This window comes from Mirounga leonina, unplaced genomic scaffold (genome assembly GCF_011800145.1).
Source record: "Mirounga leonina isolate KUSES-001 unplaced genomic scaffold, KU_Mleo_1.0 Mir_154, whole genome shotgun sequence".
NCBI classification, from domain to species: domain Eukaryota; kingdom Metazoa; phylum Chordata; class Mammalia; order Carnivora; family Phocidae; genus Mirounga; species Mirounga leonina.
Genome location: NW_023270389.1, coordinates 62,224,852 through 62,250,907, shown reverse-complemented (window position 1 = coordinate 62,250,907; position 26,056 = coordinate 62,224,852). Strand labels below are relative to the sequence as shown.

The following is a 26,056-nucleotide window of genomic DNA, read 5'->3' as shown; positions in this document are numbered from 1 at the left end:
TTATTAATAAATGTTGACCCCTGATCTGTTCCATTTCCAATCTCAAGAGTATTAATATAGGACTTTTTTTAAATCCAAATCATATAACTTTATAGTCAAAAACCAAGAAGGACTTGAATGAGATGAGGCCCCTTCCTATGGGTGCCACCAAAGAGAAGGACTACTTGCAGCTCTTCTAAAGTCATTGGTTTGCACTAGGGCTCCCAATATTTAATGTCCTTATAATTACGTAGCATAAGGATCTAACCCTTTTAGTTACCTAGTTCTGTATTATGGAGCCAGTTTTCAGGAAGTTCTGTAAATCAAATTAAAATAATGTTTGGATTCTCTACTGAAGGTTTTTTGTTTTTGTTTTTTTGCCCATTTTTAGTGGTGAAATGAGTCTTGCTTTGAGTTATGTGGCCATTTCACAAAGGCCTGGATATCAGTACATATTACTAAAGAAGAAAAAAAAGAACCCTGTGGGTTCAGTAAGTTGAGGATTTGCTGAGATAAAAAAAGGTTATACATATTTTGTATCTTTAATAGGTTAATAGTGATGTTTTAAGGGAAAGACATGGTTTGTAGAATTTTTCCAAACTTATTTGACCAAAGAATTTTTTTTTCTTTTTTCATCCCCCCCCCCACCCCCGGAATTTCTCTTGGTATTCTTTCAAACATATTTTGGGAAAATACATCCAGATTCTAGTATCCCTTTAGACTCTCTGCAGTAGCAGACCCCATTGCTTCTGAGGATAGTCTTGGCCTTACCTGTAGGTGCTGAGGGCCCGTGTAGGGATGGTTTTCTGATCAGTCACACAAACTTTGTCAGGCTTTCTTAAGAGAATGTTAGTCTTGATTCCTCACTGCTAAATGATTAGGCTTTCTACTTAATTTGCATTGGAAAATGAGCCATAATTCAGTTCCAATAATAGCTAGGGAGTCTAACCTTGAACTTGCTGCTATGCACTATTTATCAAAACCCAGTTTGAGAAAATAGTATAGTTACATAGTCCATCCATCCATTTTTCTGGTTATCTAAAATTTATGCCTGTGTTTTTGGACCATATAATGCCAGTGCACCCTGGACTACATGTTTTAGTCCCTTTCTGTGGAAATATTTTTAACTCTGTTTTATCTTGGCATTTTCCTTTTTAGGTTGAGAGGGACAGTGAGAAATAGCCCTGCAAAACTCATTAGTGTATATATAAGGATATTTTTGAGGACTTTGTTTATTACACTACAAGGTATCTTACAAAGACCCATGGGATAAATTTCAGATTTTTATTCCAGGAAAAATTGTATTCCTTCTGAAGCAACTTCTTTTTTTCTTTTAAAAAATACTTATGGATACTGTAAATATTGAAACCAATTGCGTTTCCTTATTTGTACTGCTTCCTGAAGGCTTTCCTGCTAAATTTGTGGCCCATCTTTTGCGAATATGTAGACTTTTACTCTGGCTTCTTTCCATCTTAAGGCAGTATATAGTTTTGGAGTTAGGACTGCAGACTCTGGAGTCAGATGGCCTGGTTCAGATGTGGGCTCCATCATTCAGTAGTTGTGTTGAAATCAGGCACGCTCCTTAATCTCTGTGAGCCTCAGTTTACTCATCTGTGAGATGAAGTTAATGGTACCCTCCTGGGTTTACTGTGAGGATTACCTGAGAATAATAGATGTAAGCACTTGTTCTTGGCACATCTTAGATATCCCATATTTTTTTCCACTTTCATATTTCTTTTTCACTTCGTGTATTTTAAAAAATCATTGACTTTGTATTATTTATACTATTTTATTTATTTTAACAAAAATTCATTGTCATCTAATTCATTGATTGTCTAAAATATTTCTTGGAATAGGGCAGAGTAAGCATACATAAGTGCTGGTTTCTTAGCACATTGTGTTTTCCATAAAATACAGCTATTAAAAACATTCACAATTGCTTTGCCATAAATATTCCTAAATCCACAGAGATTTTGGAACTAGACATACACGAAAGTTTACTTTTAGTTCACCTAACTTTCATTTTCTTCCTTTTCACCTCTGACACAGCACCAAACAGATTTTCTGTATTATTTGTATAGGTGTGACAGGGGTTTTCTTAAGACTTTTTTTGTTACAGCCTCTTAGGTTAAAAGTTTCACTATCATTTGAAATCTGTCACAAGACCAGGGAATCCTGTTCATTATAGAACTGTTGAATAAATAAGTTCCCCAGTTTGAGGAGTTAGAGCTTTATGTGAGGTCAGGCCAGTTGAAGACATTTACAAAGAATTAGTTGTTTGTTATTGCTGTGTGAGTTGCAAGAATGGAAAAAAAAGAAATTCTTTCTTCAATACTTCCTTCCAGGCTGAGTCATCACTAGAGAGTGGGAAGGGCAGCAGCAGCAGAGGATCCAAACCCCAAAGCTGATACCACAAAGTAGCATTTCTCCACGTTGGGGGCTCAGAGGGGAGCCATCATGAGCGATGTTACCGTGGTGAAAGAAGGCTGGGTTCAGAAGAGGGGTAAGTACTCACCAAAGCCGAAAGTCGCATGCGTGGTAAGTGTGCTCGTGGTCAGCGATGTCCTGGAAGTTGATATTTGTTCCAAAGCTGTTACAGAGTCAACGGACAGACCATGTCCCGTGAGAGAGAAATGATATCTAACTTACGTGTTAGGAATTTGCTTGTTATTTAGGGATTCTTCGTAATTCTTGATTTTGATAGTTTATCATCACTGTTACGAGGACTTGGCCTCCTGGTATGTTGTGTGCTTGCATGTTACAGAAAGTTCGTGTTGTATTTTTCCGTGTCCACAGAGTCTACAATTCAGAGAGATGTCTTTCGGATATTTGATATCTAGAAAAGTTTATAACTTGTCTGCATTTAAAGACATGTAAATTTATATTAAGCCATTTTGGGTGGTAGCAGGGGAGGGGTTAAGGCTTAAAGGGAAAGAGTTCACCCACAATCTCATAGCTTCAGCAGTCCTGTAAGTTAGTTAAGGAGAGTCTGAAGGTAAAAGACCACATGAAGAAAGGGTTTTTGTGTTGTCTGTGTGTGTATGTGTGTGTGTATGTTTCATTTCATATTTTTATTTTTCATGATCTAGCTTTAGTATTTCTTGTTCACTTGTTCACTCCTACTACTTTAGATAAATAATTCAAATGCATTATTATTATTTTTTTAATACTAAAGGAAGAACTCTTCAATGTAAAGCTTAGTTTATCCTCTATGAGATCACCTGCTAATGTGGTTAATATGTTTATTAAGAAATCTGGAGTGTAGACTAGTTGCCAGGCAACTAGTGTTTATCCACGTGGCCAAATTGAGTAGAATGAGGACTGTTTCATTGTCAGGACTTTTAAGTTCCTGTGTACTGTATCTATTTTCTGATTAAAAGTTGCCTTTTAAATAGTAATTTCACTGTTCCTTGTGGGTCTGTAGTTAATTCCTGTGCTTGAAAAGCTGTTGTCAGAAGATAAATGGGATTATGTATGACTGAGTTTTAAAAAATCAGCCTTATTGAGTTATAATTTTCAGAACAATAAAATTCACCAATTTTAAGTGTACACTTTGATGAATTTTGCTACGTTCATACAGTAGTGTAATAAGCACTGCAGTTATGACATCAAACATGTCTGTCACCCCAAAAGTGCCCTCATTCTCCGATGCAGTCAGTTCTCTTTCCTCAGTGCTGACAACCACTGATGTGATACCACTGGAATCTTCCTTTTCTAATATGTCTTATAAGTAGAGTCAGACGGCTCTTTGCGTTTGGTTACTTTCACATAGCGTAATACTTTAAGGATTCATCCATGTTGTTGTGCATATCATTAGGTTGTTTCTTTACTGTTGAGGTGTATTCCGTAGTTTGGCCATGATACAATTTATCTGTTCACCAGCTGATGGATATTTGTAGTTTCTAGTTTCTGGCTATTATGAATAAAACTGCTATGAGCAAGGGAGTGCGTATCTTGGTGTGATGTGTTTTCATTTTTTCTGGGGCGATAACCTAGGAATGAGATTGCTGGTCATATGGTAAGTGTGTGTTTCATGATAAAAACTGTTTCAGCCAACTATTGTACTGTTGTTTCATTTATTGTATGGTCTGTTATAAGGTTAGAGGGCTTTTTCAGATTTCATTGCTGTATGAAGGCATTTTTTCTTTATTTTTTAACTTGCCTATTACATTTATTCTACCTTTCTTATTTTCTTTGGGATGGCAAATCACTTAAACCTTTTGGAGTAATACTTTATTAAGCTCTAAAATCTGCTCTCATAAGACCATTGCGAGGATTAAGTAAGATAATGGATGTGGATATGTTTTGAGAGTTTTAAAACCAGTGTAAACTGTTGCTGTCACCGAATTTTGCCAGAGATTTAGGGTGGTTCTTGAGTTTGTTTAATTAATTGTGTCTTGTCTGAAATACCATAAGAGAAGGTTGGTATATAATGCATGGGATAAAGAAACAAGAAAAAATGGACAAAAGTTTCTCTGTGTTTTTCCTGCATTGGTTAACAGTACAAAAAGGTATAAAATGTTAAATAAAAGTCTTTTCTACCCTCTACTTCTTCAAACTGGTTTCTCGCACATAGCCATTTTAGACCTTTTCTATTTTTAATTTTTTGGTGATTATTATCTAAATTTTATGTATAATATGCTAAACTTTATATTTGAGTAATCTTAAATAATCGAATATATGTCTATCACCATTGTGAAAAATGAAGAATTTAACTTGTAATATCTATTCTCTTCCTTCCTTCCCTGAAGGAGGGGAGAGGGCTTCATGGTTACACTTGCAACACTTGCACTCTTAATTCTAGAAAGTACTTAGGCATTATCTCTAAACTTGCCACTTTATGAGTTGAGAAAAATTAGTACCCCTCACAGTCTTTCCCCTGAATACCTCATGGTCCCCTCCCAGGTTGTGTCAACTGTAACATTTATTTAATGTTGTCAAGGTTTGTCACAGTTTCACTTGTTGATTTGGAGAAGCAGTAATCAATATTGTGGTAAGTAAATACTCCCTGCTGCTAAGAAAGTAGTATGATGGGCACAGTGGAGCCATGGAGAACATATGCTGGTGTTCAAGATCAGGATGCACTTTAGTTTGGCTTCTAGCCTGGACTGTACCAGGTTTTCCTGGATTTTCCAGTTGCCATGTTGCCCCTCTGTTGGTTAAAGAGTGTCTGCCTTCTTTATCATACCACTTGGTTATGCAGCTTTTTAATCATAGTATTTGTTGACATTCTATTGTGAACCGACTTTTTTCTGGGTATGATGCTCAGCTAATAGCATGTTATTTAATTGCATTCTTGGACACGTTCTCTGCTTTCTTAGATCTTGTGTCTTTCCCCTATTTGTTTTGGATTTATTTTACAATGTTCTAGAAGTAATTTTTTTTTTTTTAATTTCCTGGAGTACTTTTTTCAGAAAGAATATGTGGGGGGTTGCTGTCAACAGAGTATTAAAAAATGTGCTTTTCACTTTCACACCCAGTATATGCCTTAGCTGGGTATAGAATTCAGTTGTGCAGCAGTTTTCCTTTGGAATTTTGAAGGTTGCATTCCATTACCTTTTGGTAACCAGTTTCACTGATAAGAGGCTTAATGCTAATAGGAGTAATTTCTTTCAGGACCTGTTTTTGTTCTCTGGAAGCTTGTTGTGTCCATGCCTCTTTATCCTTGACGTAATGAAATTTAAGGAGGTTGAGATGTAGTTCTTTTTAACTCATCCTGTAAAACATTTGTGACCCTTCGGATACACAGGCATATGTCTTCAGTTCTAGGGAATCTTCTGTATTTCTTTCATTATTTCTTCCCTTCTGTGTTCTCTGTATTCTTTTACGGCTTTGACCCCTAGAGCGTCTATATCAGTGTTCTGGTGTTATGATTTTTCTTTCACTTCCATGTCTGTTTACTTGCCTTGTTCTGGAAGATTTCCTTGACTTTTTCTTTGAGCCCTTTACAGTTATCTGTTTCAGCTATTACTTTTTACTTCTGGGAATTCTTTGTAGTTCATAGCCACCGGCTCTTATTTTACAGATACAATACAATCTTTTATCTTAGGACACTAACTAGACTTTATTTTTAAGTTTTTTCTCCCCTCTGAGTAACTTTTTCAGTTTGTTTATTTTGGTTCTTTTTTGGTGGTGTTAGTATTCCTCAGGTATCTGGTGGTTTTGTGGATGTGTTTATACTTGTGAATGAAAGACTGAGGTTGCAGGTCGTGTCTCCTATCTATTTGTACAATTTGTGTATTTTACCTATGCTGAAGACAAGTTAGATTCACTGACTGAGGATTTGTGATGGCAGTTTTAACTGGACTCTTGAAAGCATTAGTTGAAATATTAGGGGAAACCAAACTGGGCATTTTTTCTCTCCACCATTCTTAATTTATTCCTTTAGAGATTTTCAGTATGATTTTAAAAATAACTTTGTGTTTTAGTCAAGCAAATTTCATTAGGTAGTCTCTTGTTGTTTGGCCATATTTTGGTTCAAAGAATTTCTTCTAAAAGAGCATTATTGTTTGCTGCCTATTTACCCTGGGCAGATAGATTTTCATCGCCTGAGCTTGGGTGTCCTTGTTTGAAAATAAATGTGATAATATCTGCTTTCTTTACCTCACAGTGCTGTGGTAAGCAGTACGAGCTAATATGTATAGAGTATTTTTAAACTATTAATAAAAGTATTAGTAGAAAAGTTATATTAGCCCTTACTTTGAATATCAGTCCTTTTCCTCAAACTTGTATTTATAAATCAGTTCTTGTTAGCTCCTGTCCAGATTGAATCTCATTTTATTTGTACTTTCAATGTAAATAAGTTGTTCTTCAGTAAATATCATCCTGGAAAAGGAAAAAAAAAACAGACTTAAAATAATTAATGGTACTGTGTGGGACAAATGCTTTCCTAACTTTGGTGATTAGTGATATATATCAACACTGAAACCTCTTTTTGTGTGTGTACTTTTCTGGAGCAATTACAAAATGTAAGTATTAATTGAGATAACACATTAACATAAGATTGTTGGTGTTAGAGATGACAGTAAAGAAAACATCATGTAGCACACAAGGAATCAAGTGCCACCTGCATTTTCCTCTTTGATGGTCCTGGGACAGAACCTCACAGTTTGGTTGTACATCAGCATAGGACATATCTGCATACATATTAGATGCTTGTTAGATGATCTCTTTCACAGACCAGCCCTGGGTATACTGTTGGTGACTGCAGATCTCTAAAGTTGATGTCAAAAGTTTTGCTCTCTTTTGGTTTTTTATCCCATTACAGCTAGTGGTGATATTTGCTATGAAGAAACTTACCCCGTTAATAAAGTGGGAAGTTTAGCCAGCTTAAAAGGTCTAAATTAGGGGCGCCTGGGTGGCTTAGTCGTTGGGCGTCTGCCTTCGGCTTGGGTCATGATACCGGGGTCCTGGGCTTGAGCCCCACATCGGGCTCCCTGCTCCGTGGGAAGCCTACTTCTCCCTCTCCCCCTGCTTGTGTTCCCTCTCTCGCTGTGTCTCTCTGTCAAATAAATAAATAAAATCTTTGGAAAAAAAAAAAAAGGTCTGAATTATAGAATTAAGTAGACTGAAATACTATTAACCAGGGCTGATTGTAATTTATAAAATTCTGTTTGCGTAATAGTACTGTTTCTTAAAAAGGTAAGCAGTCTCTTATAAATGTGGAGAGCCAGTGTTTTGATAACAAGTGGGGTGCCTGGGTGGCTCAGTCATTAAGCGTCTGCCTTCGGCTCGGGTCATGATCCCAGGGTCCTGGGATCGAGCCCCGCATCAGGCTCCCTGCTCGGCGGGAAGCCAGCTTCTCCCTCTCCCTCTGTCCCTGCTTGTGTTCCCTCTCTCACTCTCTCTGTCAAATAAATAAATAAAATCTTAAAAAAACCCCAAAAAACAAGTTAAAATTGTAATGCATTGTTAGTCAACTCCAAATCTTACTGTTTTGAAATTGGTAACAAATCTAAGAGGTAAGGTTTTATCAGTAAAAACATTTGAATTGATGAAAATGCTGCAGATTCCTTATACTTTTTGTTGCCTCAGTATCTAACAAATTGAACTTTCATGTTGTGTTCTGTGTATGTAACCAGTTTGTGCTTTCAAAGAACTTGTTCCCTTAGTTTGCCTTGTACTTAATAGTTTCCAGTTCAAGGATATCCATAAACCGTGACCTTGGAATGATATCTGTTTTATATTCTTTGAAATGATTTGTTTAGAGGAACCGGAATGTTAGTGTTTGGTAATTCCAAGCTAAAACTTCATGAGTCTATGAGTTTTCTTTCAAAATATCTTAATGCCACTATGCAGAATATTTTAGTAATGTGAAGATTGTAAGCTGGGCTATATTTTAATGTGTGATTGTTGTGACCTAGTCAGTTTTAAGCTGTATGGAAAGCAAAATACACAATTTGTTGGGTGCTCATCCAAGTCCAAGGACCTTCTCCTTTACTCTGTACATACTTGTGTAGCTTTTGTTCATGTTTTATTCACAAAGTGAGTTTTGAAATAAATTATCAAGCAATTATGGAAATAGAAAATGACAGTATGATTTTCTGTTTACTACTCCACAGCAAGCATTTTCCATAGAAAGTGAAGAGCTGTGATAGTGACTGAATAAATCACATGATAGATTAGAGAAGCTCATTTCTACTATTGATGTTACAAATGGAGCATAAACCTGAAAAAATTAAATTTATTTTCTAATAGCATTGGAACTCTGAGATTTAATGTATTTACAATAATGTGAAATTTGGGGTGCCTGGGTGATTCAGTCGGTTAAGCATCTGACTCTTGATTTCGGCTCAGGTCATGATCTCAGGGTTGTGAGATCAAGTCCCAGGTGGCCTCCATGCTGGGTGTGGAGACTGCTTAAGATTCTCTCTCTCCCTTTCCCTCTGCCCCCAACCCTTAAAAAATGTGAAATTTATTTTTCTCATAATTTGAATACATTTATTTTGGAAATTTTAACCAAGTAAACCAAATGGAGAGAACCATCAAATGATAAGCTTTCATATGCATTCTAGAGTTATAGAATTGAGAGCTGCTAGGGGCGCCTTGTGGCGCATTTGGGTAAGTCTCAGACTCTTGGTTTCCCTTCAGGTCATGATCTCAGGATCATGAGACTGAGCTCCCAGTTGGGCTCTGTGCGCGGCAGGGAGTCTGCTTGAGATTCTCTCTTACCTTTTTGCTCTGCCCCTCCCCTGCTTGCATGTTCTCGCGTACTCTCTCTCTCAAAATAAATACATAAAAAAAAAAAAAAAACTGGAGCTGCTGTTATGCACGCTCACACTCACACATACTCCCCTTCCCAATAAGCAGTGAGTTTTGTGTATTGACCTTGTATCCTGCAGCCTTGTTAAATTCACTTATTCATGTTAGTTACTTTTATTAACATGAATTTTTTACTAATTTTCTGCATAGATGGTCAAGTCATCTGCAAAGAGCCACAGTTCTGCTTCTTCCTTTGCAATTCTAATGCCTTTAATTAACTTTTCTGGTCTTGTTTCGCTGGTTAGGAATTCAGGTGCAATTTTGAGTAAAAGTGGTGAGGGTAGACTTTCTGCCTTATTTCTCATGTTATTGGGAAAGCATTTATTTTACCATTATCATCATAATATTATGTAATAATCACTATTGTGTTAGCTGTGGGTTTTCTATTGCTGCCTTTAGTCAGGTTGAGAAAGTTCCCTTCTATTCTAGTTTGCTGAGTGTTTTTATCATGAGTGGGTGTTCACTTTTTTCAAAAAGTTTCCCATACCTACTGAAATTTCAGGCTATTTGATTTTTCCCATTATTCTCTTAATATGGTGTATTAGTTTCATGGCTAGAATAAATCCCATTTGGTCATGATGTATTATATTTAATTTACCAGTTTTGATATACTAATATTTTGTTAAGGATCTTTTTTTTGCATTTCCATTGGTCTGTCATTTTCATTTCAGGTTTTCGTATAATGGCTATGCAGGACTCCTAAAATATATATGTTGGGAAATATTCCCTTCTCCTTAATTTTTGAAGGAATTTACATAAGATGGGGTTTATCTCTAATTTGACATGTTTGGTAAAATGCATCAGTGAAACCATTTGGGTTGGAGCATTTTTGGTGAGATTTCTGATAATAAATCCAGTTTCATTAATAGCTAGATATAGGACTATTCAGATTTTTTGTTTCATCTTGTGTCAGTTTGGGCAAATTGTGATTTTTTTTTTTAGGAATTTGTCCATTTCATCTAAGCTGTTGATATATTTGGCATAAAGTTGCTCTTAATATTTCCTTATTCTTTAAGTGTTCACAGGATCTGTAATGATAATCCCTTTATTGAATTCTCTCTCCCTCTTTTTTTTTCCTCTTTGATCAGTTTTACTAGGAGTTTATACATTTCACTAATCTTTTCAAGGAGCCAAATTTTTGCTTTGTTTTCTTTGTCCTTTTTTTAAATTTCACTGCATTTGCTCATTACTGTTTTATTTTGCTTGTCTTTTTTTCTGGCTTAAGGTAAAATATTATATTATTGATTTTAAACTTTTTTTTTTTAAATATAAGTGCTTAAATCTGTGGATTTATCTTACTTCACTGCCTAAGTATGCCCCACAAGTTTTGATGAAATGTGTTTTCATTATTATTTAGTGTAAAATGTTTCCTAACTTGCTTTGTGATTTCCTCTTTGAACCATGGGTTATTTAGAAGAATGTTGCTTACTTTGAAAAGATATAGGAGTTTTTAGATATCTTAGTGTTTTGATTTCAGCTTTCTATTTGATTGTAATTACAGAAGATACTATGTAAAATTTCAGTCATCTGGAATTTTTTGTTATTTAAAAAAAATTTTTTTTATGGTCCACCATATGGTCTCTATTGATTTTTCTGCTGTTGTGGGTGTAGTTTTTTATAAATGTCTGGTCAGCATGGGTTATAGTGAGTCATATCTTCTCTAACTTTACTGATTTTTTTTTCTTTAGTTCTATCAATTACTGAGAGAGAGGTAAAATCTCCAACTATGATTGTGAATTTACCTGTTTCTTTTTTCTGTCTATTTTGCTTTATATATTTTGAAGTTCTGTTACTAGATGCATTCACATTTATAATGATTATATCTTCTTAATGTATTATATCTTTTATGCTTATGAAATGTCCATCTTTTTTTTTTTTTGGTGTAATACTCTTTGTTTTGAAATTCAGTGTGTCTGTTATTAATATTATAACCACTCCAGACTTTTTCTGATTAATGTTTACATCTTATATCTTCTTAAAATGTTATTTTACATTTATTTATTTACTTATTATTATTATTTGTTATTTTACATTTAGCTTATCTGTGTTTTATATTTAAAATGCCTCTCTTGTACACAGCATATTTTTGGGTCTGGTTCTGTTTTTTTTTTTCTTAATCTCATTTGACAGTCTTTACCCTTTAATTTAGACCATTTATATTTAGAACATTCATATTTATTAGTAATTATTAATATGGTTGAGTTTCCTTCTTCCCATATTCCTGCAAATTTTGGGTTTAGAATTTTTTTACTTTCTCATTTTATCTCTGCTATTGGCTTGTTAGTGATACCTCTTATTAAAATATAAAACAAATCTATGATTGATGTTGATTTGATTGAATTTAGGTCTACCGTTTTGTTATTTATTTTCTATTTGTCCTATTTAAAAAAATTTCTGCTTGTGTATTTGTATATATAGGCTATATAATATGTGTGTGTATGTATATATATATGTATATATATATATACACATATATATATATTTTTTGGCCTTCCCTTGGGTTAATTGAAATTTTTTTAGTATTTCATCTAATGCCTCTGTGCAGAAAATGTAGATATTACAGTTGTTTGTGCCTTTCCAATGGGACACATTATATAAACATGTAAACATATACATATATCTGTGGTGTTAAAATTTCATATGGGAAGCTAGAGTGGTTAGAAAAAAAAAAGTCTAGTCTTGTTAGATGGGCCATAATAGAAAAAACTGAACTGCTCTGTAATCTTGCATTCTTTATTTAATGGTTGTTGGAGGGCAGTGGTTTTCACCCAGGATTATTTTTCTCCCCAGGGAACACTTGACAATGTCTGGAGACATTTTTGGTTGTCATGACTTGGAGTGGGTGTGCTATTGGCATCTAGTGGGTGGAGGCCAGGGACGCTGCTAAATATTCTACCATGTACAGGACAGTTCTTCCCAAACAAAAAATTTTCTACTCCAAAATGTCACTTGTGCTGAGGTTGAGGTTGAGATTGAGATTATAATATGCATCTCTAATTTATCACATTCTTTATGGGGTTAATATTTTACTACTTCATGTAAAATATAACATCCTTGAAATACTATAGTTATATTTACTCCTCCTCAGTGCCTTGTTCTAATATATATTAGATATGAATATGTTATAAACTATGATACAATATTTTAATTTTTGTTTTTTTATGTCTTTTTTGTGTCTTTTAAAGAAGAGCAGGACAAATGCAGTCTATTACGTATACTTACCTGCAGTGTTTCTGTTTATTTGTTCCTATCGACTTGAGTTTCTATCTGATAATGTTTTCCTTCAGTCTGAAGAGCTTTCTTTAAGAGCAGATATGTTGGTGAATAGTACACTCATATTTTTGTCTGTCTTAAAATGTTTTCACCTTCATTTTTGAAGGATTTTTTAATTGTATATAGAATTCTGATTTAATTTGTTTCCTTCATCACTTTAAAGATGTCATTTCATTTTCTTCTGCTTTCCCTTGTTTTTGATGAGAAGTCAGCTGTTTGTGTTGTTACCTATATATAACATGTCATTTTCCTTGACTGCTTTCAAGATTTTTCTAGCTTTGCTTTCAGCGGTTTCAATGTGACGTGCCTACATGTTGTTTTCTTTTATGTATCACATTTTGGATTTACTGGATTTTTTTGTTTGTTTTTTGATATATAAATTTACGTTTTTCACCAAACTTGGGAAGTTGTGTTGGCCATTATTTCTAAAGAACCTTTTCTACCCTGTTCTCTCCTCTGCTTCTGGGACTCTGGTTATACCTGTGAAGACTACTTGACAATGTCTCATAGGTCAATTAGGCTGTGTTAATTTTTTTCAATATTCTTTCTCTCAGCTCTAGAGGTAGAACAATCTGTTAAGCTATTAAGTTCACTGACTCCTCTGCCATCTTTCTTCATTTACTATGACTGTATTTTCTGTTAACTCCTTGGATATTTTTATAATAGTTGCTTTAACGTCCTTGTCTGCTGACTCCAGCATTAGGATTTTCTGAGTTCGTTTCTGTTGACTGCTTTCTTTCTTTGCCTACTTTCTCATTTCTTCATACGTCTAGTAATTTTCAGCTGCATTCAGTTCATTGTGATGATATACTTACAGATTTGTGATCTGTTGTTTTCTCCAGAGACTTTTTGTGATAATTGGTACTGTCCTTCTATTCAGACTCAACACTTTATTTTACCTATTGTGAAGAGCAAGCTGAAATCTCAGCTCTTCTCTCCACTTTTTGATTTTTGCTTTCAGGCTCACTGGAGTCTTTTCTATGCATGCACAGCTCAAGGTTTAGCCAGAATTTGGGTTGAGTTTACAGGTAGGTTTTTGGGGTGCCCCATGTGTCTCCCTTATTTGTGGGATATCTCTCTTACTTTCCAGCCATTTTGGCATCTCTGACTCCAGCATCTGACTCCTTAAGCCAGCAAGACTATAGTTTTCTGTCTGAATTGTATCCACCTTAATTGCAAGGAATGGGGGAGCCCCTCAAGCAGAAAGCCATATAAATGCAGATCTCACCCAGTGCAGTTCCTTGTTTCAGGTGCCAACTTCCCTCCAGTTTTTGCTTGCTTTTGATGCTTTCCACTGCCTTCAACTAGTTGTTATTTATATTTTGTACAGAGTTTATAATTTTATGTGTGGGAAGATGGATTAGTCTAGTAGAAGTCACCCGACTTATACTCTGATATGTATATGCTTTAATGTATGGATATAAAAACTTGTTTAAGTTTTATAATTCACTTAATTTTGTCATGGAATTGCTCATAACAAGTTATGTGAAGTCGAAATTTCATCTCCATTTATATTTGAGTAAACTGATGGTTTCAACCAGTTGAGTTCCTATCACCTGGAAACATAGCTGAACCTTTTTTTTTTTGAGTGAATTTATAGAATTATAAGCTAGAAGAGACTTTAGAAGTAATCTCATTTTATACCCATTTATCTTCCAGATTAGAAAACAGGTAAGTTTTTGAGTTAGGGGCTTAGCCTGGACCAGTAGCTGAGATTTCTTTATTGCCAATTTTATAACACTTAAGCTAGTTGGCCATTATTTTTTGTTTCTTTTGTTTCTTTCTGACACTCAGGCAGGTATTGGAGTTCTTTTTTTTTTTTTAATTCTTTTTTAAAAGTCTCTTATTAGTACCTGGTGAGGGAGGGGCGTAGAACTGTTGGACAGGAGGAGAGTTTAAAACCCTGTGAGAATAGAAAAAGGGGAGTATCTTCCATCTGGTGGAATCCTTACGCTACCTGAGTGGTATCACTTACCACTCTGTGTCCAGTGGGGAATGCAGGGAAGCTGTTCCTCTGGAGCTTATTGCGTTACCTCCCTTGGAGAAACTATTTTTATTTCCTTTGACATAGAGAAACGTTTCTTTAATTATATGTTCACATTCTGTAATCAATCACTTATCTTACTGATGTGATTAACTGTGTACCTACCACCATGTTTTCTTTTATGTATGTTGTTGTTATGCCTGTTTTTTTACTTGGTATTTTTTTTTTCCTGTGTCTTTGTCAATGAAAATCTTCTGTGTCCTTCAGATATAAATTCTAATATAATCTCTGTTTTTTCTCAGATCACACAGTCTTTCAAAGTTGGAATGATTAGTCTGTAGTATTATATCACTTTGCTTTCTTGTGGCATTATGTGGGCTCTTATGTAGTTCCATTATTTCTCTTTGTCCGTAGTCAGCTTCCCGAGGGCAGGAACTGTGTCTAATAACAACTGTATTTTGCATCTAGGGTCTACCGGTAATTTGAACATAGTAGGCTCTTAGTCTTTGAGTGAATGAGGAAGAAAACAGTTTTAGAAGGTCAAATAGCAGCATGTCACGGATTTCAGGGCAAGGAACTAGAATTGGGACAGCAGAGGCAAGGCAGGGAACACAAAATAGATCACAATTATGAAAGCAGCCTGTATCTAGGATAGGGTTTTGGTAAGGGCAGTGCTGGGATTCTAGATCATGTTTATCTGTCAAGCTTTTGTGTGAGGGAAAATGGAACTAATGGTAGGAATTGGTAGAAATGACCAAATGGTTCTTCCTGGCCAAGGTGGCTGCACAGGATTCTGTTTGTCCCAGGAAGGATTAATATATAAGGTATTCAAAGCAGGTAGGTGCACTCTGGACACTAGAGTGAGAATAGAGTAGTGGTCATAGTTCTGGAATATTTATCCACATTTTACTCTTAGAACTGCAAAGTACTTCTGAGTTCAAGACAGTGTAGAAGAATCTTTTCTACTGTGTTTCTGATGGATCATTTATCTCTGATATTGTGGATAATTAAAATCTCACTAGGTAAGGCATAACTGTTTCATTATTTAACAGCTCCGAGTACTAGTGGGCTTTCTTTTGCCCTCCTGAGCAATATAAAACAAGTTCTGTTTTCCATAGGATAGGCCTTCAGATATTTCAGGATTGCTGTGATATCTTCCCTAAAATCTTTTTTTTTAAAGCAAAATGTTCTCTTTTCTTTCATTTGTTCATTGTATGACATGGTTTCTAGCCCTCACACATAATTTTGGTGTCCTACTGTGGAAATATCTGTTTATCAGTGTTTCTCTTAAAAATGCAGTGCCCAGAAGTGAACATAATCCTGTAGGTGTGGTCATTGCAGAGAAGAGCACAGCAGGACTGTTCGCTCCCACAGTATGTATCATAGGAGGGCCATCACTGCAATCCAAGGCTTCAGTCCTTTTCTCAATTTTAACTTTCAAAGGAACTTTTATTATGTGTTGTTTATGCAGATCATTTACATATGCCAGTTTGTAGTCCGCAAGTTTACGTTCCTATCACTGGTATGTAAAAGTTTCTGCTTTCTCGTGCCATAATTATCACTGGGTTTTATTCTTTTTAGTTCTTGCCATCATATTGCTGCTTTATTTTACATTTATTTGTTACTGAGGTTTAACTTTGTTGTTAGTGCTTTTAGCCATTTTTTCTTTAAATGAATTGCTTGTTTCTGTCCTTAGTCAATTTTTATATATGCGGTCTTTAGTCAGTTTTTACACATTTTATATGTTATTTATTTGTAAGAGCTTTTTGTATATTCAGGATACCATTATTTTATTAATCATTTTTTTGTTACAAATATTTTCCTGGCTTGAATATCTTTTAACTTTATGTTTTTGTCATGTAAAAATTTTGTAATTGTTCTGTAATTTAATATATCAGACTTTTCCCTTCCAAGGAGGCCATCGAGGTCACACTTAGAAACTTTTGCCCTGTTTTCTTTGAGCATCATTGTGATTCAAACCATTTGTATTATCTACATAATACATTAATTCCTTTTGTAAAAGATCCAAGCAGTATATAAATAAGCAGTGTGTGATATGATTCCTCCACTCCCAATTTCCTTCTCAGAAATAACCACTGTCAAGTGGGATGTGCTACCTTAAAGCCAACATTTTTCTTAAAATAGGGAAGAACCAGAAGGATACATACCAAACAATAGGTAATACTTGTCTCTTGTCAAGAGATTGGAATCCAAGAGATTAGGTGGGGGACAGGAAGAGGGATAATTAAAGAAACAAGACTTTCACACTTTATTCTGTATACACATTTGGATCTTGTGTTTTATCTCATTTTGCGTAAATGAGCACTTAACATAAGCACTTAACAGTGTATCTTAGAGATTTGTCTATGCCATTGCAACATGGTTACTCAGACATTTTGAAAAAAGTGTCTAACTTGATATAAGTTGCTTTTAGATAATCTATTCTTCTCATCCATCTACTTTTTTCACTTTTAAGTACTCATGTACTGTCAGTTTAGTCCACTGGTTAAGAGGATGAACTTTAACTTCAGATCTTGGCTTTGCCATTTATTAGTGACTGTGGGCAAAATACTTAATTAATATGCCTTAAATTTCTCATCCGGAAAATGGTGATGATAACAAGTGGTTGTAAGACTCTTGATTAGCCCTTAGCACAGTGCATGGAACATACCAAAAGGTTAGCAAATAGTAGCTATTATTTAGTAATCTGTTATAGGGTATTGCTAAATTTCCCATGAGCTTTACTAATATTTAATGTTTAGGCTCTTCCATTATTTTCCTCTGTAAAAACAATAAGGATACTTGCCCTTTTCAGTTTTTTTTTTTTTTTAATCCCTTCTGATGCTTTGCATTTCTCAGAGATTATTGATGCTAACTGGAGCTCAGCCATAAGTCTCTTACTTTCTCAGCACCTCTGGCCATCAATGTTGGCATTATGATGGTTCTCTTTTGAGAAGGTAAGTGTAAAAGAGGAGTTAATCAGTATTCCTTTCCTGTTGTCCAGGCCTGAATGCTGTGCTCTCTTCCTCTGGCTTCGTCTTTTGTAATTTTGAAATTCATGTTGGTCTGTAACTATTTTTTCCAATTCATTGAGAACTTAAAATTCTTTCAGTTGTTCTCTGTATCTGTTCTTCGTTACACTTTTGTCTTTCCCAACATTTTTTCCTATGTTAAATGAACTAGTGCTTCAAGCAACAAGTATATGTACTTTTTTCTTCCTCACTCTGGGTTGGGTAAGGTCAAATGATAGTCACATTTTAATCCTGTGGTTAAATTTTACTAAAACTGTTTGCCTACAAGAACACTAATTTCCTTATCTTGCGTAGTTGGAAGCAAATATATTCTATCCAAAATTCATTGGCCAAGAAGTAGAGCTTCAGTGTACTTTTTTTTTTTTTGACTTTATAATATTAAGCAGTAGAAAAACTAAAAATGAAAATAAAAGTAGTAAGAATTGGGAAGAGGGGGCGCCTGGGTGGCTCAGTCATTAAGCGTCTGCCTTCGGCTCAGGTCGTGGTCTCAGGGTCCTGGGATCGAGCCCCGCATTGGGTTCCCTGCTCAGCTGGGAGTCTGCTTTTCCCTCTCCCACTGCCCCGCTTGTGTTGCGTCTCTCGCTCTTGCTGTCTCTCTTTCAAATAAATAAATAAAATATTAAAAAAAAAAAAGAATTGGGAAGAAGGGTGAAGGGGAACCCAGGTTTTCACTCAGAGTGGGAAGTTGGTTGATGTGGTTACAGGTGATAAATCAAGAGACAGAGGCGTAATACCAAAAACATTAAAAGTGGCTATCTTTGAGAAGTGGAAAAGAGAGGGAGGCTACGTGTGTTGTGTGTGTGAGAGCATGCACGTGCGCAGGGCAGGGAATGGTGGAAGAGATGCTTTTGTTTTTAAGATTTCTATTCTTTCATATACTCTTGAATTATTGTTACTGGTGCATTTATCAGTGAATAAGTCCTATCCAGCATGATGCCAGTTTATGAAAATAAAAAAGTACAGTTTTGTATGTTGATGTATGTTTAAAAATTGTCTGGAAGGAAATATACCAAATATGAAAAGTGATTATTTCTGGGTAGTGAGTTTTTTTTCCGTCATTATATTTTTCTGTATTTTGTGTAATTTCTAAAGTGAATATATTACTTTTATAGTTAGAAGAACTGTTATTAAAGGAAAAATATCTAGGACCTCCTGGATTTAATTTGTCACACTTATTTGGCATGAGTAGGACTGTTTTTTATTTATACAAGTACTATAACTTTTTTTTAATTAAAGGAATTGTACACCATATTCTCTAAATGTTTGTAAATGTATTAGTAAGGCAGGCATTCTGCTAAAAATAACAGAAAACCCAGCCAACAGTAACAAAACAAAGACTGGTTTATTTTTTTCACTTAAGAAGGGTAAAGGTGAGCAACTGCTAGCTGTTTAGCAAATAAAGATAAAATCGTAAGAGATTCAAGCTCTCTCTGCTGCTTCACGTTCAGCTTGTTGGCTTTTCGTGCGACGCTTGTTGCTTTACGGTTTCAAGATGGCTGTACTGATGAGCGTTACATTTCTGTTCAAGGCAGATGGATGGGAGATGGCCAGTGTCGGGAGCACTGTCCTTTTTATTGAGAAACTAGCAGCTTTCTCAGAGCTCACTATCAGACTTCCTTTCATGTTGTGTTCCTCGGAACTGGGTTATGTGTCCCCGTAGCTGTGAGAAAGCGAGTCTCTGTCTCTGTAGCGGGAGGTGGCGGGGCAGAGGGGCCTGGGAGTTGACACTGTGGTAGCCAAGCAGCAGTGTCCTCCAAAAAAGTTCTGATATATACATCACATTTCCAGGAGAGACAACAGCCTTTCCAGAAGTTAGATTTAAAATTTGGCACACGGGTATTCCCTAAGATTCGCCCCTGTGGAGATTATTTTAAGACGTCGCCATTTTGTCTAGTTGTAGGAGTACTAGGGGGTGTGTCTGTAAAATGCTCCCTAACTTGACTTTATTTTTCTTATAGAATCCAAATTTTAGTTTCTATCCAGTATTTGAAGGATTGTGAGTTTTTAAGTTATCAGATAAATTATGTAAAGATTTTCATTTTTAAGCCAGAGTATGGAATGAAAATGTTAGTCACAGGTTTTTTCACAGGATGATTCCATCCTTGCCAACCCAAATAATACTGGGTCAGCCAAAAATACCCGGATTACATTGTTCAAAGTATTCAGTCATATATTTACTTGGGTTTTTTCATGCATGTATTTTAATGGGTATTACCCCTTATTTTCCTATTTCTTTGTCATAGACTTCTTAAAAAAAAAAAAACTTTTAAAAATACGGATATGTACAGTTGCCATTGTGATATTTATGGGTTTCTGGATTAAAATGGCACTGAGTAAAATATGTTACTATCCAATTAAGACTTGTTTATAGAAGTTTAGTACTTAATAGTTGTGTTTATCAATGAACTGACAGATTTTATGTTTGTCTTAACAGTAAACCAGAGATATTTATTTAGTCCTAGCCCATTTTTCCTTAGTCCAAAAAGGTATTATTACCTTTGCTTTTGAGGAGTGAAAAATTGTCCTTGTAAAGGAAATGATTAAAAAAAAAAAGAAAAGAAAAGAGAAGGAAATGATTGTATTCATTTCAATGATCAGATAAACTAATTTCTTTATTTAATTATAGAGAAATACATGCCGGAGACTGGGGAGGATGTGAAGATGAAGAAACAGGTCACCTGCTCTCATGGAGTCTAGAGTCTTAAGTGGGGGAAGAGACTCTGCCTGAGTCCATTTCCCCATCTGTGAAGTGGGGATAATGATAGTTCTTACTTACCTTGAGGTGGTTGTCGTGAGGACTGAGTGAGTGAAATCCTGTGAAAGGCTTAAAATTAGGCCAGGCACATAGTAAGTGTTCCATAAGCGTTAGCCTTTATTACTAATATGATCACAAAACAGAAATTTGCTCAGAATGCTTTGTGAACACAGACGAGGCAGGGATTGACTTTCTGGAAAAGCTAGGGGAGTGTTAAATTTTTACCTGCCCTTAATTCCGTATTCATCTTTGCCCCTCTAATGCCTACTGCCTAGTAAGCCCACAAAAACTGTTGAATGAATTAGAGAATGAGACTACACTTCAGTGGAATTTTCTTAAAGCATTTTAAAGTAGATGTAAAATTTGAGGATGTAATATTAAAATTTATTGATCTTACATGGCCGACTTAATCCTAGGATAGAATTTAGAATATTTTTTCCAAGTAAGTAAATAACAGAAAGTAATTTAAAGAATAGAAGAGCTATTACTTTCAACCAGATTTTTGAAACAAGCTGGGTTTTCAAACAGTTTAAGATACATTATTTTCCAGCAAGGACTTGGGATACAAGTATACGGCAGACCATAGCTCTGTCTGTAGATTTTGGCAGTATTGTGTTGTTTTAGATCTGTTTAGTGACATCAGTTATCTACTGTTGCAGAACAGACCACCCAACACTTCGTGGCTTAAGCCAACAATGGTTTATTAGTTTTCATGATTTTATGGTTTGACTTGGAAGTTCTGGTGGTCTCACTCGGGGTTACTCCTGTGGTGGCATTGGAAGGCTGAACTGGGAGATCCAAGAAAGCCTTGCCCCCAGATTTGGGTCCTGGGATCAGTGCTGGCTGGGAGTGCCTTCATTCTCCAAGCCACCCTTCCTCCGCAGAACAACCTGTGCTGTTTGAGAGCATGTGACTGCCTCCCTCTAAGTCTGGAAGACACCAGCCCTTCCCAAGGCCAGTTCCAGAGCTGGTTCAGCATTTGTTCGAACCCTAGTTTGTTGGTCAGACAGCCTGGATTCAAGGGGAGGAGAAATAGAGTCCATTTCTTTCTTTTTTTTTTTTTTTTAAAGATTTTATTTATTTATTCGTAAGAGACAGAGATGGAGAGAGGCAGAGGGAGAAGCAGACTCCCAAGGAGCAGGGAGCCCGATGCGGGACTCGATCCCAGGACCCTGGGATCATGACCTGAGCCGAAGACAGACGCTTAACCGTCTGAGCCACCCAGGAGCCCCGAGTCCATTTCTTGATGGAAAGAATGGCAAAGGATTTGTGGCCCTTTTTAATCTGCAATAGAAGCATGGTGCCTTAGTATTTTTTTTTTTTAAAGATTTTTATTGATTTATTTGACAGAGAGAGACACAGTGAGAGAGGGAACACAAGCAGGGGGAGTAGAAGAGGGAGAAGCAGGCTTCCCGCAGAGCAGGGAGCCCGATACGAGGCTTGATCCCAGCACCCTGGGATCACGACCTGAGCTGAAGGCAGACGCTTAACGACTGAGCCACCCAGTGCCTTAGTATTTTTGATTGGATATTTATTCTCCATATTTATCACTTTTTCCCCTTATGTTTTATCTCTTTTCCTCTTTTCTTTGATTCCCAGTGAATTTTCATAGTTTGTCTTCAAACTGTTTCAGTGATTCAAGTTTCTGTTCTTTTGGATACAAATTTACTTTTCCACAGTGTGGATCCTAGTTCTGCCCTGCTGGTTTTGCTTGGGCTGTATGTTTTTCTAGTTTTATGTTAATGTATTCTGTATTTTAGCTATCTCCCTTTGCTTTGCCTCTTTTAACTCTAATTTTGTGCAGTCTATTAAAAATTTTTAGTCATAACATAAATCATGGATAGGTGTGGTAGCAGGACTAGAGGTAGTGTCAGAAACACTGGGGTGGTGTCTACCATGCTGAGTTATTGACATGAGGAGCCTGAGTCTTTGGTTTAGGGATCTAGTGGAACTTGACCAGACTGCCCCTTTGCATTGAGACAGTCTTGAGCTTTTGCTAGTCCCTACTGAGCTTTTACATACATGTGGTTGTAAAAATGATTTCAGCAGGTTAACCATAAAACTGTAATGAAATTATGAATTGCTCAAATTTTGTGATTTAAAAAATGTAAGAGAAGCTGTTGCTAGGCTAGTTTAGAATTCAACCTGGTGTATAACTGGGAAAAGCATTTCCAGAGCCATATAAAGATGGAGTGGCCGCTGAATTCCAAGAATATGGAGGGGGCACCTGGAAGGCGCAGTCAGTTAAGTGTCCAACTCTTGGTTTCACCTCAGGTCATGATCTTGGTCGTGAGATTGAGTCCCATATCGGGCTGTGCACTCAGCGGGGAGTCTGCTTGTCCCTCTCCCTCTGCTTCCCCCGCCCCCCACCTGGTGCTCTCTCTCATAAATAAAATCTTTTTAAAAAAAGAATATGGAATTACAAGCCACAAGGTATTATGAACTGGTCAGCCACTTAAATAAGCTGTCTTAGAAGAAAACCCAGTTCAAGTAGAGCCTTTTGATGACCCCAGCCATGGTCACCATAATGCCTGTAGTCTCCGGAGAGATCCTGTTTCAGGCTAAGCCAGTCTTGCTCCATTGAAACTGCAGTAAGAGTTCATTGTATTTAAGGTGCTGACTTTTAGGGTAGTTTGTTACAGAGCCATTGATAATATAGATTTTGTACCAGTGGTTTTGTTTTGCCAAAACAAAAATTTAAAATGGAGGATTGTTTTTGGAACTCAGTGGTGGATACAAGCTGGAAAGTTTTGGAGGCATTTAGTGAAAGCCTGAAGAGCTTTGAATAGAATTGGTGTAAGTTTGATGGCCTTTGGGAAGGCTGTGGGTGAGAGCTTAAAGAACAGTGAGAAAAATATTAGTGGAAATTTGAGGAAGGAAATCCTTGTTCTGTAGTGGCAGAAAGCTTAGCAGTTCGGTTGCTAAAATGTAGAAGGAGAGACATAACCTAAGGGAAGTACTGTTAACAAAAAGGAGCAAGGAGCTGTTGAGTTTGAAAATTCCTGGCCTCTTCATATGACCAGTATTGCTAAAATTAAGTAGTAGATTCTGGGGAAGATCAAATATGGGACACTTTCAGGAAAACGTGGTCTCCCAGTGAAGCTGAGGTGTGACTTGAAAATCTTTGGGACCTCAGAAAGATCCCAGGTGTTCCCTCAGAGAACTGTGCAGTCCAGCAGTAGGGGTTCCGAGAACATGGAGAGAGCTGGCCTCCGTGGTCCCTGCGGAGGGGCTTATCTTGAGGAGAGTTATGCGTGTGGCCTTTTGTCTCCTAATGGAGTAAAACATGACCCACGGAGTGTTTCCTTTTCCACCTCCCTCTCTCTTTTAAGGACAGTTGAATTGGCAGAAACACTGTTGGCTCGGACTGAAAGGGCCAGGGACTGTGCACGGGGAGGCAGTATTTGGATCCCTGAGCCTCTGCGGGCAGGAAGCACACTGAGAAAACCACACGGCTTCACACCTGGGCTCCCCTCTTGGGAAGGAAAGAATGACTCCGAAAGCAGAACCGAGCTCCTGAAGCCAGACCCTCATTAGGAACGGCCTGGGCCCCACTGGAGTTCAGAGTTGCTGTGAGCCACTGATGGCCGTCCACCTTCCTTATCTACCCCCCGCTTTTTTTTTTTTTAATTTAAGATTTTATTTATTTGCGAGAGAGAGAATGAGAGACAGAGAGCACAAGCAGGGGGAGGGGCAGAGGGAGAAGCAGACTTTTCATTGAGCAGGGACCCTGACACGGGGCTCGATCCCGGGACCCCGGGATCATGACCCGAGCCGAAGGCAGCCGCTTCTCCGACTGAGCCACCCAGGCGCCCCAGTATTCCTGTATATTCCTTACCCCTTTTGGAGCAGTAGTGCTGTGGTGGTTTCTCCTTGCCTCCTGCACGGTTGGTCCTGAGCTCCTGACTCCCAGAAACCGTGAGATAATAAAGATTGTCCGGGTACTAAGTCTTGTGGCAATCTGCCATGCGGTGATAGAAGACAAATGCAGTGACGCTTAGGTTGAAATTGCAAGGCTGGGAAGGCCGCTGTGCATGGGTGGCAGGCGCTGGGGTGGGGGGCACTAACGCAGGGGTGAGGAAGACCTCCCATGCAGGGGCCAGGAGCTGCTGGACTCACTGGCAAAGTGTGCAAACTCAGGAATATTCTCAAATGTGATTTTTTATTAAATATTGGAGAAAGGAATTATCTGACCAATGACTATTACTAAGAACTACAGAGTTTTATGTGTGAAATGAGGAAAACATTTTTCTGCTTCTTTGACATGTAATTATTTAGTTTTTTGTTGGTAAGTAAAATTATGTCTACATAGCATATCGTCTCAGAGGTTAACTTAACGGTTATTTTTTTTATTTTAAAGGTTTTATTTATTGGAGAGAGAGAGAGCACACATGCAAGCAGGAGGAGGGGCACAGGGAGAGGGAGAGAGAAATCTTAAGCAGACTCTGCGCTGAGCATGGAGCCCCACACAGGGCTTGATCTCACAACCCTGAGAGCATCACCTGAGCCAAGTTCAAGGGTTGGTTCCTCAACTGATTGAGCCACCCAGGCGCCCCATTAAAATGAATAAATGTTAGATACAGTAGGGCTCTATACTCAGCTCTTACCTCCATTTATCTGTAAAGTGATTGGAAAGAAAAGGGGATTACCTTCACTCCTAACTTTTTATTTTGGAAATTTTAAATATATAGAAAAGCTAAAAGTATATCATTTTAGTGAGCATGTAAACAGCCTTAATGTTTTGCCGCATTTATTTTTTCCCAGCCTTATTGAGGTACACTTGACAAAAATTGTATATGTTTAAGGTGTGCAGTGTGACATTTTGATATGCTTACACACTGTGAAACGGCCACCATATCAAGCTGGTTAACATACCTAACTCCTCACATGATCACAGTTTTCCTTCTACCTTTTTTTTTTGGTTGAACTATTGGAAGGAAGTTGCAGGTTTTGCTCTGTCTGTAAGTCCTTTTAGCCCGACTCCCCAGGAATGAGGTAGTCACAACCACAATATCATCAACCCAGCTAAGAAAATTAATACATTCAGTAATCCCATCTAATATGGTAGTCCAAAAAAACTTACAAATTTTTAAAAATCCAGGGTCCATACTGTTTATTTGGTTGTTTCTCTGGCCCATTTTATTCTGGAATAATAAAAATTCTGACATAATTCTTTCTGAGAAGTGGGTTCTAATTTTGGGGCTGATTCTTATGCCTCAAGTTGTCTTGTAGAATGTCCCACATTCTGGATTTGTCTAATTTTTCCTCACTATTAGAGTCACATTGAACCTTTTTTGGTGAGAAAACTGCATAGATGATGTGTACTTGATCAAGAAGGTGACTTCTGGGTCTCTTCACTATAAAGACATATTTTCCCCATTTATAAATCTGTGGGGTCATAGTTCCCGACAACCCTTCACTTTGGTTTAAACTTCCATTGATGATACTTGCCTGGATCAATTTTTACATTACAAACTGTAGAGAAATTGCTTTTTAATGCTCATGCGTAATAGATTGATACTTGCCAGGAAAGAACCCACTGTTGCTTTTTCTTTTAAAAATAAGTATATTAATTGGGCTAGGATTTAAAGATATTTATTGTCTGAGTTCCATGTATGTTTATTTTCCTTAATGATGGATTTGGAGAAGCCTTGGTTTAATTTAAAACAATAAGTTAACAGATCGGTCAGATGGTTCCTAGAATTGCTAACAGTGAGGCTCCTCGAACAGTCATGTAATACTTCTTGAATGCCTGGTAGGGTGCAAGGAATC

General features: G+C 36.9%; 1 protein-coding gene across 2 annotated transcripts in view; it reads left to right on the top strand.

Annotated features, from left to right (window-relative positions):
• The window catches only part of AKT3 (AKT serine/threonine kinase 3), a 311,247-nt gene that overhangs the window by 8,116 nt on the left and 277,075 nt on the right, over positions 1–26,056 (top strand). Inside the window, exon 2 of one of the 2 annotated variants that reach the window (XM_035010957.1) lies at positions 2,325–2,482. In XM_035010957.1, the coding sequence (XP_034866848.1) occupies positions 2,437–2,482 (46 nt within the window). In that variant the 5' untranslated portion in view covers positions 2,325–2,436. Of the gene's footprint in view, positions 1–2,300; positions 2,483–26,056 lie in introns of those variants that run through there. The other variant, XM_035010958.1, reaches the window with a different exon arrangement.